The sequence below is a fragment of the Misgurnus anguillicaudatus genome, chromosome 2 (assembly GCF_027580225.2).
Source record: "Misgurnus anguillicaudatus chromosome 2, ASM2758022v2, whole genome shotgun sequence".
NCBI lineage: Eukaryota > Metazoa > Chordata > Actinopteri > Cypriniformes > Cobitidae > Misgurnus > Misgurnus anguillicaudatus.
Window position 1 is genome coordinate 44,367,501 of NC_073338.2, and position 15,452 is coordinate 44,382,952.

The 15,452-nt window shown below is 36.0% G+C and overlaps 2 protein-coding genes and 1 long non-coding RNA gene across 7 annotated transcripts in view; 1 reads left to right on the forward strand and 2 right to left on the reverse strand.

The window, feature by feature from the left end:
• LOC129443018 (uncharacterized) overlaps positions 1-7,700 on the reverse strand; it is a 9,255-nt gene extending 1,555 nt beyond the window's left edge. Inside the window, exons 1-9 of one of the 3 annotated variants that reach the window (XM_055203394.2) lie at positions 7,442-7,700; positions 6,631-6,879; positions 3,677-3,724; positions 3,555-3,602; positions 3,252-3,412; positions 3,059-3,155; positions 1,635-1,982; positions 987-1,119; positions 741-865 (exon numbers count right to left, since the gene is read on the reverse strand). In XM_055203394.2, coding sequence (XP_055059369.2) covers positions 741-865; positions 987-1,119; positions 1,635-1,982; positions 3,059-3,155; positions 3,252-3,412; positions 3,555-3,602; positions 3,677-3,724; positions 6,631-6,873 — 1,203 coding nt within the window. In that variant the 5' untranslated portion in view covers positions 6,874-6,879; positions 7,442-7,700. Of the gene's footprint in view, positions 1-740; positions 866-980; positions 1,120-1,634; positions 1,983-3,058; positions 3,156-3,251; positions 3,413-3,554; positions 3,603-3,676; positions 3,725-6,630; positions 6,880-7,441 lie in introns of all 3 variants that reach the window. The other 2 variants (XM_055203393.2, XM_055203395.2) reach the window with 2 other exon arrangements.
• Positions 1-15,452, forward strand: part of ece2a (endothelin converting enzyme 2a) — a 115,634-nt gene that overhangs the window by 72,504 nt on the left and 27,678 nt on the right. The gene's annotated exons all lie outside the window — the stretch shown is intronic.
• LOC129442902 (uncharacterized) lies at positions 11,590-14,149 on the reverse strand. The gene is made up of 5 exons (XR_012358716.1): positions 14,058-14,149; positions 13,417-13,476; positions 13,227-13,317; positions 13,051-13,130; positions 11,590-12,869 (listed from the first exon to the last, which is right to left on the reverse strand). It is a non-coding gene; the product is annotated as an uncharacterized lncRNA (long non-coding RNA).

Consider the following 15,452-nt stretch of genomic DNA (forward strand, 5'->3'; position numbering starts at 1 on the left):
GTGCTTTTGGTTCGTAGCCTTATTTTAACCACTGCACTAGATTACCCAATTTATAAAAATCTGGAGCAAAAAAATGATTTACTAATTTTAAAGTCTGTGTATGTTTTGATAATTGTCTGAATCTGATCTCTAACAAAATTCCTTGACAAAAATGCAATTATTTCAGCTTTTTGCTATTTTTTTATTTTTTTAAGAAAAATACCCATATTTAAGAGTTTATAAGCAAAAAAAAACATATAAATAGGATGAAAAGGTTTTTTTTTACGTTTTGTTTGTTTATTGTTTGTTTGAAAGCAGAGGGTCTGTTCTTTCATATATTTGTATGTTTATATATTTTTAGAAGAAATTTTCCTGGAAGGCATTTAGTGAAACTCTTGTGAAAATCACAAAAAATGCTGGTGGGCAACTTTTCAAAAAATGGCTGGCGGAGGATAAGTTAAAAGTCACACACAATATAACTGTGGGTTCACACCAGATGCGAGTTCAACGATTTGCGTGAGTATTACATACAAAGTCAATGGGCGAGTAGGGCGATGCGAAAGACGCGATATGGGCGGCGCGTTTGCCGCGAAAACACACGCTATCCTCCTCAAACACGTCTTCGCCCAAGTTGAAAATATTGAACTCGAGGGAAAAATTAGCATGACACGAAGTTAAATCCTGCGAGTAATCTAGCGCGATGCCCAGCGTTTGGTGTGTACGTAGCATAAGTATTCAAAAAATGACCATCAAATGCATACCTGCTTTATGTCCAAAAGGTAAGTAATGGCCGACTTTACACTGCATTTAGCCCAGCCTTTGGCTCTTCCTGACGCAGTAGGTGGCAAAAGTTGAGTAAGCATTTGAAGAGCTATGTAGCATGACTCTATAACAGGATAACAATACACATAAAAATTGCATTTTGTAATTTCTTTAAAAATCATAGCATCTACAACCCTGCCATTAGGTTAGTATATGTAGTTTCAATGAAAATAGATTACCATCACCATCGTTGCTAGCTGGAATGGCGGGATGTTTCATTGCATACATCTTCAACAATTTTGGAACAATATTTCCTTCCCATTTTCGAAGAAACAGGTCCACCTTCCCAGGAAACATTTTTCCAAACTCTGTATCAAACTGCAGAATAAACAGAATAGGCTACATGAAACAGGACAGAATGCAGTATTTAAAAAAATACTCAAATGTTTCCTCAAAACTGTTATGAATTATACTGTAAAGGCAACATTTTTGCAATATTAACTGTGTTGTTTTAGATTTTGAGCATGTGGCAGCATATTTATATATGTTCATTTATATTTATATAATGTGTAAACTTTACAGGGAGTACGATACTGTTTCTCATACTGTAGTCAATTTAAAATACATTTGGCAAATAGAGCAATAAAACAAAGTAATTTAAATTTTATGTGGAGCGACTGTTTATGCTACATCTTCTTCCCAAAGCGCCTTTTGGAATTCGCCCTCCGTCTGTTTGTGTGTCACACCCCTAGCATTTATTGACTTTTAGTTTTTGGACAGAAACAATGCAAATTATATAAAACACTTAATTGTGTTTATTTGAAGAAAAAGTCACATGAGAATTGAAAGGCATGGACGTGATTAAATGATTTTCATTTTTGGGATATTCTTACCAAATAAGGCATATCTACGAAACAAGGGTATTGTTCAAAAATGTTCTTCACTCCTGGGGACTTGTTCGCAATCCATAACCTGCGACTGGTGTACGTTTTCTCCATGCCCACATTGATGGTATTGAAATTTTCTGGAGATAGTTTCATCCTTTTAATCACAGTTGTGCACTCCTGGGTGAACTCCTCCCCTTCAGCATTTATTTCCAAAGAGACAGACGCTTTAGACGAATTACTCATCTGGTAACGTTTGCGTCGATAGCGGCGTTCATCGTCATGAAGATTCCGCCGTAAATTTCTCAGTTTAATTTCAATGAAGCCACTGTGGGACACTGGATTGTAGAAATGCTCCTGAAATTAAAGTGAAAGATATCAATTGTCAAATGTTATAGTTTTTATAATATGAGTCTGAGTCTGCACTTTTAATTATTCTTACAGCAATATTGGTGTCCTTAGAAAATATATAAACTAGGGCTGTGTATCGCCAACAATTCCCCGATACGATACGTATCCCGATACAAGGGCCCCGATATGATGCGCATCACGATACAAGACTATTTTGAATTACTTTTTGTTCAGAATTTAGTAACATTATTATTATTTTTTTTATTATTATCCGTTTATTGTACATTGAATAAGCAGTGTTGTAACAGTTGTGTGTTTGCCATTCATTTATTAGCTATTAGAAATACTTAAAATCCCAGAGTTAGTACTTAACTTATGTTTTTTTAAAAGCAGTTTTACAAAGATGGTGCCTTACTCTTCTCTCATTATTCTACATCTATGAATATATCTATAAACATGCAGTCCATATTAATACTATTTAATAGAAATCAGATTATTAATGTGACAGCTATAGTTTGAAGTAGCTCTTTATCTCTTCTCTAGACGTTCACTTTTCACATGCAAATCTTTGTCGTGTTTCTTCTTAAATGCCTTAGTACTGTTTTATAAAAGCGTGGCTAATAAAGCCCTTTGCAGTAGTATAGGCTAAGATATCTGCGCCTTCATACTGAACTCATTGACTTAAATGCACGCGCGAGTACACGGCTCACTATGCAGACACGTGCGCCAGCGAGACAGACACGCAAAGTGAAAGTATACCCCCCTACCTTTAACTCTACGTACTCCTTGGGACACATGCGTCCTTTCCATATGGATTACGGATCAACAGCAATTCGTCACGTTACTTTCAAAAGTGCATCCGAATCGATACGGAAGGTGCTGTATCGATGCACGCATCGTCAGGCGTCCATGACGATGTATCGTCGTATCGATATTTTGAACACAGCACTAATATAAACCCAAGCTTCCCCAACAATAAATCTCCCCTTTAAATGTTTTCTAAACATTTTAGAACCAGTTAACCAATTGATATTACACATCTATTATTCCATTCTTTGTGCATTTCAGGAAGTTTTACTTACAAATCCTTCATTCTCCTCTCCCATCTTGATCTTTAGGGATGGAAATATTGTCACCATATTTTTGGCCAACGCCAGTTTCTCCTCACTAGAAGGGTAACTATGGGCAAAGCAACCCACCAAAAAAAATTTAGCTAAAAATTACTTGTTACATTATACATTCAAATCTATCAGTTGAATTGAATGGTAAACTTACAATCCCCTATGTTCCACCAACACACCAACTCCGATCTTCACCAGAAGTTTTCTTGAAACCTCAGAGAGCATTCCTGAAGTTTCATAATCAGCCAATATACTTGGACCTTTCCTCTCAATTAAAGCTCTCAGAGCATCTACATCCATTGGATCATATTGATGCTGGAAACAGAAACACATATACATTTTTATTCTATAGTATTACTTTTGTACTCTTAATACTCTTTATGCCACAATATTATTTGCTTTTTAGTAAATTTATTATAAATAATTATTTAATAACTTCATCAAAACACAAATGTACCTTCTGTCGAGAACTCTGAGAGGCTTCATTTATGTTCCTTCTTGCAACCTTAAAAAATAGAGGCTGTAATTATCTGAAATTAAGGGTATGCATTATAAAAATGCATTATCATGTTAACATACATTCTCTCGGTGACTTGAACCAACTGCATTTACATCCACTTGTCCATCCTAAAAAAAGAAATGTTATTTCAGACAGCTGTAGTTAGTTATTAGAACTAGAACTAACCCCGGGAGAGCCGCGATCGGATTGGGGCACTCAGGGGTAGTCTGTCTATTAACAAAATGCTAAAATAATCCACCCAAGAGTCCAAACTCGTAGGAAACAGGGTATCAGATTTACACAATACATATTCACAACGCTTCGGCATGTTTCCCTCGCTCAAAAGCTTGTCAGACCCCCTGCCCCTAATTACAGTCGCTAAACCACGATTGGCGGTTTTTGGGCGTGGCTTAGCAACGGGTCAATTTACAAATGTGCGGAGAGGTCAGCACCGTGTTTTGAAAAATATTATTTTAAAAATGTTTCTCATCACACCATATTCAGTAGGGATGTAACGATTCAATCACGATTCAATCGCGGTCCTCATTAAAAATGCCTGTCTGCAATCGATTCTGAATCGCAAGGCTGCGATTCTTTGTTTTATGCACAGCTTGTGCCTGTATTACGGCATTTGGTCAGTAGGAAGTCCTTATCAATCTAAAATCATTATGAGTCGGAGTCGTTTATAACGTGCATTTAAAAAACCAACACTCGTTAAACAAAATCATTCAAAATATTCTTTATTATCATGAAAATACCTGAAACAATTTGAAGAACAGCGTATAAATATTCATGTGCAGACATTTCCTGGAATAGCGTTTGTAATGCTACTTCTTGTGTGGCACAAAGGGAGTTTCTGCACGGGAGCGCCCTCTGGCGTTCGGATGTGCCGGGATTTCACCGTAATTCATTCAAATTCATTCATTGAGAAAACTCGCATTTGCACGATAAATCGTTACACCCCTAATATTCAGAGGTACAAACTCATCATAGACAATAAATCCGTGGGGTAGATTTAAAAAAAATCTAAATAAATGCAATATTAGCACAAAAAAATTAGCTTACTTCCCAAGCTGCAGGTAAACCAGCTCTTCTGTCAGCTGATCTCAGTCCTGTTAACTGTCCTCATTTATGTCCAAGAGATTCAATAATATTCTTTTACATTTTTATCTTTTAATTTTTCATATTTTAAAACGTGTGTGTGCTGCTGCGCATCTATTGTGTGTAGGCTAATAAGCAAACACGCATTGTCGTCCCATTAGGCATATTACTAACGCGCTCTTTAAATAACAAAAACAATATTGCGCCATAGACTTTAGACCAGGTTTTAGTTGGTTAATGGCGTAGTCTATTTTAGTTGCCTCAAAATAGCAAGGCGCCAACAATATGCCTGAATGCACCTCGTTTTTAACCCAGCACGCCCATAGGCTAGGGCTGGGCGATATCTATCGGGGGATTGTCATGCGCATCTCGTCAGTAAAGCCGGTTCCTTGATTAGTAGTAAATCGCCATCAGCTGCTTTTAGATGGAGCGGCTGAAATCGGGGAATTTTTGCATTATTATCGATAGGGATGCACCGATATGGAAATTTTGGCCGATACCGATAATTCTTTATATTTGGGGGCCGATAACCGATATATATATAGGCCGATAAATATTCATATTATTTTCACAATGAAAAACTCCCAGACTGCGGACATCTTGTCTTTGCGCTAGACTAGCATACTCTTCTTAAGCTCGCAACACGTGTCATCTCGTGCTATGTCACAGCTATCAGCCGATAACCGATAATATTAAAAATAAGCAGTTATCGGCCGATAACGATATGTCGGGCGATATATCGTGCATCCCTAATTACCGAGGACGTATCGCCTGCGATAATTAATGCGATATGGCCCAGCTTGTCAGTGAACTACAGCTCTGTGTAGTAAATGCAGCTCTATCTTAAAGCAGCTGAATGGCGATTTACTACTAATTATGGCACCAGCTTTACTGATGAGATGCACATGACAATCCTATCCGATATATCGCCCAGCCCTACCATGGGCGCACATATAGGTGCAAATTCATTTGCTACTGTATTTAAACAATGTGTCGCTGGACGTGAAAATGATAACTGCATCAGGCTGAAACTAGCAAAAAACAGTTGCGTTGTGTGCATTGCGCCAGATGTATGATAGGGCCCAAAGACTTTACATTTATTACAGTTAAAGGGACACTCTACTTTTTTTGAATATATGCTCATTTTCCAGGTCCCCTAGAGTTAAACATTTGATTCTTACTGTTTTGGAATTCATTTGATCTCCGGGTCTGGAGCTTGCACTTTTAGCATAGCTTAGCACAATCCATTGAATCTGATTAGACCATTAGCATCGCGCTAAAAAAAATCCCCTTGGTTACTTTCAAGGGCAGGGGACTATTTTTGGGCAGGGCGTAATATCACTACGCCTACTGCAGCCATATTACATCAGCAAAGTCCTTGATTATTACGCCAGAATGAGAGTATAGTTCATAGCCATATCTGCCTAGATAATCACAACTTTTAATTTTCTGTTGGTCTGAGTACATGATGTAACTACAGAAGAGTCAAGTTTTAAATAGGAAAAGTATAGAAACTCTTTGGTTATTTTTTTGCCCGATGCTGATGGTTTAATCAGGTTCAATGGATTGTGCTAAGCTACGCTTAAAGTGCCAGTACCAGACCCGGAGATCAGCTGAATGGATTCCAAAATGGTAAGAATCAAATGTTAAACTCCAGGGGAGCTGGAAAATAAGCATATTGTGTCCCTTTAATAGCTTTGCACACTTGATATAGCTTTAAAACTACACACTGTAAAAATTGTTTAGTTAAATCAACTTAAAAAATATATAATTTTTAAAATGTTGAGTAAACTAATATTTTTAAGTTGAATTAACTAAAAATTTTAAGGCAGCACAAACAGTTACTTTTTAAGTTGAAACAATATTTTTTTACAGTGAAAAACACACCTTTGAGTTCATGTTAGGTTAAACCTACATACAGTGTTCTACTTACCTTAATTGATTTAAACAAAACTTGAAATTTGTCCAAGTTTTGGATGTTGTCAGTAAGGTCTGTATCAATATATTCGTTGAAATCAGCGTTGAATTTCAAAACTCGGGTACATTTCGCTGCACAAGGTAATAGAGGCTTGCAAGCATCAATTATTTCTGCAACACTTCTTAGATAAAAGAGCTTCTTGAAAAACTCTGTGCCATCTATAAGAATTGCCACAAGTGTTTTTGGTGCGTCTTCCATTTTTACCTGAAAGAGTAAAATACATGCATTAAAATATGCATAATGTTGCAATGTAAATAATAATAAGCAATGTTTAAATGCAAACTCCATAGAGAAAATGGACAGATTATACTTGCACTCTGAAAAACTGTTGTGTTAAAAACAACACATTATGTGTTATTTTATAAATAGACTGATCTCTACAGTATGTTTGGAACAACACATTCTGAACGACACAACTTGTGTTGTCCGTTTTATTTATTTAACACAAAATTAACTCCAATAACACACAAAATGTGTTAAACAGCATAACACAAACAATGTGTTAAAAAGTTCTCCTCCACAAAAGCAGAAAAGAATACAGCTTAAAATGCATTTCTACCTAAACACGAGACAAATTTCCTCAAAATGTGTTGTGTATAGATGTGGAAAATCTCTTCACACGAGACTGTAGAAAACACCTTCTGTAAACACGAGAGGCCGCAAACCACATAAAATATCCCTACGGACATAATGATCTACTGCAAATTATCACAAACTTAACAAAAGACACTTCAATAAGCCTCCAATATAAAATAAAGCACATTACCTGACTTGCAAGCCTCCAACATCCATCGACGACAACAAAGAGGCGCGATTTTGGTTGTGCGAGTCACTTAACGGCGAAGTGACGTAGGCAGCAATTTCATTGGATAAAAAGCTAACACATTGCTTTTCACACCTTTTTTTCTACACACAGATAACACATAATGTGTTAAAATGGCTGTAACACAAAAATGTGTTAATAATAACACATCCTTTTTGAGAGTGTGAGAGTGCTCGTTTTCTGTAAATGTGTTGTTTGCCCTGAAACCCAGACTGCTGTCTCTCTTTAGTGGCACACCAAATATGTTCATCACAATGTTCATGCTTTCAAGCTACAAAAATGACCAGTAAACAACGACAGATTTTTTTTTTTTTGTACAAGTATATACAAAAATGCACTATTGAGCATTTATCCAGATTATACCGTAATACTTTGATGTATATACAGGATAAATACAGGTAGATTTGGGGGACTTTGTGACAATCATCTTAATCTCCAAAAGTGTCCCAAATCTGAAGGGTGCATTTCAGTTTGTAAATTTGCAAGTGGATCTTTGTTGGTTTGCGCGAACAGCAACCCTCTCACACGCACAACAGCCCAAATCACAAAGACAGAACCTCTCGCATCCCGACTCCCTGTTACCACGGAGACAAGAGGCCAGTATTGACTGCAGAGCAGTGCTGCTATGGAAACGTCGGATCCCTACTGGGAGGGGGCCACCATTAATTAGAGCCAACGAGAGACACATAGATTGGACAAGAGACAGAGAAGACAGACGTTTGTCTTGATGTTGTAGTTGGGGACAGGGTGTACAGTCAGTGCAGATTTTGTCCAGTTTTCACGTAGGCACTGCCTGTATTTCTGCACTTATAAATGACTGCAGCATCTCTCTTCCAGCTCTTCCACTGCAATGTCAAACCTTAAGCCCTTAAGTTTTGGTTTGTGCTCTTTATTACCCCTTTTTATTTGTTTTTTAATTGTGTTCAGCCGTTATGATCCACTAACAAGAGTACTGCGTATTGCATGCTATCATGAGGGTAATATAATGGTATTCTTTAAAATAGTATATAGAAATATGCTAATCATCTGGATGTGTTGATTTAGTGGTTTTGTGGGATGTTTGTTCGATGTTGAGTCAAAGCACACAGATGAATTGTACTGGTATTGCATCAGGACTGCAGTAAAGCTGTTAGCTTGTTTCACACAGTGATAGAAACACACAGAAACGGTTGCAGATGCAGCAAGTGTGTGTGTTTGGTTATAGTGAGTATGCAACACTTGAACATGCCTCACTCATGCACTAAACAAATCTGGGTGTCATTCACTAACTACCCACAGCGCGGTTTAGCTAGCTGCTAAATATGTAGAAATAACGCTGCACCATGTCATTGTTATTGCAAATGCATTTCTATGTAAAATAGGCATATTTACAGTTTATTCGTCTGCCTGGTGCATAATGTGCCATTATAGCCTATGGAAAGCAAGCAGTACAAAGAGATTTACAGTATGCAATAGTAATACATAAAATGTTGATGAAATGCTGGAGAAGAAATTGTATAATCATATCCAGACTTTCAAAATACAGTATCTCAGTAAGGTTTGCCTGACTGTGGTAGCTTGTTGCTTGGTAAACTTCCTACTGTATGTATGTGGACACCTTCCAGTAATTTGGGAAATTGCATCATGCTAATGGTTTTCAATAATTAATTTTGGAGCATTTGTATTATTTGCCTAAATACAATTAGTTAAGGCACTAAAATTATGTGCAGAATATACAAATAAAGTGTGCTATGGTAGGCATTCATTCTTCATGAACCCCCATGCACCAAGTAACCATATCATCTGTTTTTGAAGATCTCAACTCTGAGCACAAAAGTTGAGTAATGTTTCACCTTAAAACTCGGTCATCAAAGTTGTGTGTTTTTCCAAGTGCTCATCAGTTTTTCTAGTAGTGTCATCGAAATAATCCCTCTTTACTCCTTTTCTTGATCAGAGATGCTGAGTATGCAAAGCAGATAAGATTTGAATGCTAAGCGGAAAGTGTGCAGGTGCTTTGTTGTCTCGGCTTGTTGAAGGACTGAGAGGGCTGAATGAAGTTCTTTGTTAACCCACCATAACACTCACATTCTGCCTCAGTTATATTTAGGATATTAAAGTAGTTTTTATAACTTACCTTACAAGAAAAACAATACTGTTGTGCATCCTGAGACAAAACAATGGCACTGATATGTGTAAAGATATATCAGGACAAGATGTTTATATAAGGTAGTGTCCATGATCTCTAAAAGCCAATGTTGACATTTGGAATCACCTTAAAAGAATAGTCTACTCATTTTCAATATTAAAATATGTTATTACCTTAGCTAAGAACTGTTGATACATCCCTCTATCATCTGTGTGCGTGCACGTAAGCGCTGGAGCGCGCTGCGACGCTTCGATAGCATTTAGCTTAGCCCCATTCATTCAATGGTACCAATCAGAGATAAAGTTAGAAGTGACCAAACACATCAACGTTTTTCCTATTTAAGACGAGTAGTTATACGAGCAAGTTTGGTGGTACAAAATAAAACGTATCGCTTTTCTAAGCGGATTTAAAAGAGGAACTATATTTTATGGCGTAATAGCACTTTTGGGAGTACTTCGACTCGGCGCAGTAACACCCTCCCTCTCCCATTATGAGAGTGAGAAGGGGAGCGGACTTTTCAGGCGAGTCAAAGTACTCCCAAAAGTGCTATTACGCCATAACATATAGTTCCTCTTTTAAATCTGCTTAGAAAAGCGCTACGCTTTATTTTGTACCACCAAACTTGCTCGTATAACTACTCGTCTTAAATAGGAAAAACGTTGATGTGTTTGGTCACTTCTAACTTTATCTCTAAATATTACCATTGAATGAATGGGGCTAAGCTAAATGCTATCGAACAGTTGCCGCGCGCTCCAGCGCTTACGTGCACGCACACAGATGATAGAGGGATGTATCAACAATTCTTAGTTAAGGTAATAACATATTTTAAAATTGAAAATGAGTAGACTATTCCTTTAAGAAACACGCCCTGTACCCAATTGAATCTGGACCTTATTTTGATAGACCCGCCCCACACATATGGAACCCAGGAAACGATGCTGATTAGAAGACATTAGAAGATATCGTGTACTCCGCCTTTAAGGCAGTTCTAACATGCATTTTAGTCAGGGACTGGGATAAACCCTGTCTGGGAAATCACCCCATAAAGTTTGACATTAAAGGGATAGTTCACGCAAAAATTTAAATTCTGTCATCATTTTCTCATCCTCATGTTGTCCTAAACCTTTATTAATGTTTTTTTTATTTTTTAACTAGAAAAAATGTGTGAAAAATACCATAGACCAGGGCTCGTCAACTGGCAGCCCACGGCCAAATGCGTCCTTCCAATCATCTTTATCATCTGATTTAAAATCAGCGTGTTTACATTAAAGCTGTTTTTCCTCTGTACATGGCAAATAGAAGAGTTGGAAAGGGGCTATGTGGTGCCAACCATCTGCGGTTGCATAATTTTTCTTTTGATGCATTAAAAATACTTGTGCGACTACACTGCATGTGATACCCTGACCAGAAGTGATTTACACTGCATGAAAAGAGGTGTATCCGTACTAGGAAACTCCTGTAAACACCACTGATTTTCGGAAGTATCTACTAGTTCCACTGAGGGTAAACTACTAATTCCACCAAGTTAGGAAACTCCCGTAATGATACCAATTCGGATGTATCTTGCTGAGGGGATATCCCCGTGAAATATGCAGCCATTTGTTGCCATGGCAAGTAATCCCATTGAAGATTTTGGCAGGGGCCACTTTCACACCTACAGAGGTACTGGAATTTCACACCTTTGCACAATTCTAGTGTCCCCATTGGTGTTTAATCTCAACACTGATTGGTTGCTTTTAAAACCCCCTCCCAAAACTCTGACAACTATTGGGACACAACTTTGAAACTTTCCAGTTGAGATTATTTGATTGGTTACACTTTGTTTTAAGCCCAACCCAAGCCCTCATAGCTTAGTGACTTGATTGGTTATTTGCCTGCTATGCAGATAGACTACAACCCCCCCCCCCCCCCACCACTTTATACTACTATACATCCCTAAAACCCTTAAAAAAAATAAAAACTTGAATTGAGTTTGAAACGTTTATTTAAAAAAAAAAACTGAACAATCCACAATTGTCACAATCACAAAATAATATAATACACAAATATTAAAAGTTGCATACATAAACAACACAATTTAAACTCATAAATATACAGACAGAGAAAGCAATATTAGAGTAAAATAAAACAAAATAAAAGCAACAATGAAAACTGCATTCAAAGCAGTTCAATGCAATGTAGCAGTGGCGGCTCGTGACTGCTCATCCGAGGGTTGCAAATTCAAAATAAGTGTTCGGAGTGTCATGTGTGTTGCTTGTGTTTTTAAAATATGTGTTTGTTGCTTCATGTAAACCACGTGCATCACGTGTTTAGTCAAAACACGTGATGCACATACACATATTTTGAAATTGGGAACCACACAAATGACGGGCTATTTACATGTTGTGACAAACTTCGCATCGAGAGCTCACAAAAAAAGTAGTCACCATCTGCCACTGTAATGTAGTAAATATCTAAATAAAATGAACAACAACTATATTGATCTTGCTCTTAAGAAATCAGTCCTACACTGCAAAAAATGACTTTCTTACATAGTATTTTTGTCTTGTTTTCAGTAGAAATATTATTTAAATTAAAATAAATAAATAAAATACACACACATTAAGTGAATTTGTGCTTACAACAAGCAAAAATATCTGCCAATAGTGTGAGAAAAAAATCTTAAGTTTTCTTTTATCTTAAAAACTTAATTAAAACACAATTTTCTCACCCCATTGTTAGATATTTTTCTTGTTTAGGCACAGATTATCTTAAATTGTATATTTTTGTCTAAAAACTAGACATATTTTCTAAGGTAATTTCGCTCATCAAGAAAATACATCATGATTTAAGAATTTTTAGTTTTTCTACTGAAAACAAGATAAAAAGTGTTAGAAAGTGATTTTTTTTGTGGTGTAGAATCAATCACAGAGCTCTGTCTTGGAATTATTCAAACATTTCTCACTGTAATTTCTCACATTTAAGAAAACCGGTTGCATTAAACCCTTCAAGTTTCAAAACACATAGATTTGAGTACTGTAAACTTAAACAAATGAGTCACATGCAGTTAAGCACTACCTAAATATAAGTGCATAATTGCACAAGACTTAGGTTCACAGTACTCAAATGTATGTTTTCCAAAACTTAATGGTCTAAGGCAACCGATTTCCTTAAATGGTTTGAGTTAAGTTAACTGCTAAAAGCATATACTTGTCAGCAAAGGTAACGTTGATGCACCCTCATCTGGACAGACATCTCTTTGGAGCCCTTTGGAAATATGAAAGTACATATAAGTATTTGGCATAATACTAATACACATATACATATACAGATACACACACACACACAACAAATCAAATGACAAAGTTGTACATTTTAGAAAGTTTACATTAAACTGTACAAAGATACAACAATATATGATCAAAGAACTTCATAATGTCCATCTTACTAGATTTTCTGTGTTGATGTCCTCAGAGTCTCTGTGAGGTTCTGCAGCTTCATTACAGTAGGCTACTTCAATATAGTTGTCTATCAAACACAGAATAAAAATAGAATCACATACATCATAACACATCTATTTACTATTTAGCCTCTTTGATTTAATAATTTTATTATTAAACTTACATCATTTTGGCCAGATTGCAGTGACATCAATTTCTTCAGTGTCTGGATCAGTCTGATGTTTTAGCTTCCACTGTTACTTCATTATATTTCTCTGTCAAACACAGAATTAAAAATTAAAATCACATACATCATAACACATCTGTTTACTATTTAACCTGTTTGGTTTTTAAAATTGAATGAAGAAACTTACATCATCTTTACCCAGAAACCTCTTCAGCGTCCACAAAGTTGACCACAGTGCACATGACCTCTGTAAACACAAACATGGATAGACTTCATATTTAAAAAGATGAAGAACAGCAAACATATTACGTTAAAATATATTATGACTCCAAGCTTCTTTACAATTAGCATCTAGGTTCTCTCAAAGTGAAGCTGGCTTTGTTACAAATCAATATAAAGCTATTAAAACCGTCTCGAAATATAAGCAGCATCTACCAGCACTAAAGCAAAGAGCTTTTAAACAACAAAAGATCGTCTGTGTATCATTTAAAATAGCAGAGAGACACTTGCTAGCTGCTAACATTTCCAACACACAAGTTACTGTTGTTTTGTTTGTTTTAAGCAAAGAAGGCTTCTTTAAAGTTTTGTTTTTAAAAACTTAAACATCGAATTGATTCTTTTAACAGCCCGGTTTGAATGTTACTTCGCGTATTTTTAACCTCATGTTTACCGCTGTGTACCATGTATACCCTTAATGTTTTACTGTTTGTGCTTTAAATTCAAACAGTTCTAGTATAAAGACAAAAACGAATCATAGTAAATAACATAATATGAACAAATAGGCAGCCGATCAGCGCGATGCAGACAAACTAATTAAATCAAACTTACCTTACTGTTGATGTGCAAGCAAACAAAGAGTAGTCCAGACTCCAGGCTGTAACGGTTCGCGATTTTGAATTTTCCCGTCAAGCCCATAGGTCAAGCAGTCGCACCTGAAGGATGAGGGGAGATGAGTGGGTGCAGGTGCATTCTGGGAAATGTAGTCCTTTTCTTTGGCGTTGTCACTGCTGTAGCATATGCTGCTGTAGATGTAAACTACGAGTTCCAAGATCCATTGGATGCACTACAATCATTCCAGCCCAAGTTTGATTGATCCCCTGCTCGCACTTTATTATATACTTTTATATAATCCGCGTTTTCACACTATGCATTGTTCTTTATACTTGGTCATTAATAAAAAATAAAAAATATTTCTATAAAGTTTATAACTTTGACAAAACATGTTTAGTTGACAAACATGTTAACAGTTATTTTGAATGATGCTCAGATTTTCTTAAATATAAAATCTTTGTGAATCAGCACTTACTTGAGGAAATACAAAACTCTTTAAACATGCCTCAGGAATTATCTCTGGGTTTAGTGGATTAACTGCTCATCATTGGAAACATTGAACGTATACCTAAATGAATTCTTACTTTAATATAAGTAAATATAAACTAATGCTGAGTTAAGACATACTGAACTTACTTAATTACAACATGAACTCAAATTAATTTATTGTAAATGAATGCATTAACTAACAATGAAAAACATGTCATGTTAATGATGACTCTTCATTACTTAATGATAGTATATGCCTTAACTCAGCATTAGTTCATGTTAAAGTAAAAATACATGTATGTCTTTTATCACTGTGATATATGGACAGTTCGGACTTATTATATTATAAAGTCCCCATCTCTTTTATTTAAATTGATTGATTGATTGAAGACAACCATGATAATATGTGGTCTGGCTTTGTACAAGCATGCATTATCATATGCTAACAGTTACCTCCTCAGATAGACTACACATGATTGGTGCCCAAACATTTTCCTTACAAGGGCCAAACCTGACTGAGGGCCGTGGGCCAAAAGTAAATGGTGTTGTGTTATATTAAAATTAAAGTTGCTCTGATAACCCCTAATTTATAATTTTCTAATATTTTAAAAATAAATAAGCAAACATTACTCTGTTTATGCATAACTAATGCAGTTTTATTTTCCAATGCTTTTTGTAAAAAAAAAGAAATCATTTTGCCAATCAAATTTAAATATCCTTTTCTCTGTGTGCCACTGCCAAAACCTCTTCATTTTTAGCCTGTAGTACCAGAGTTCATTAAGTTTTGTGGTGCATTTTATACACCTTCAAGTATGCATGAAACATAAAAAATCACTTTAATCCCTTGCATTTATTATTAATTTACATTTTTGTAATGTAAAAATACAACAAAAAATAATACAT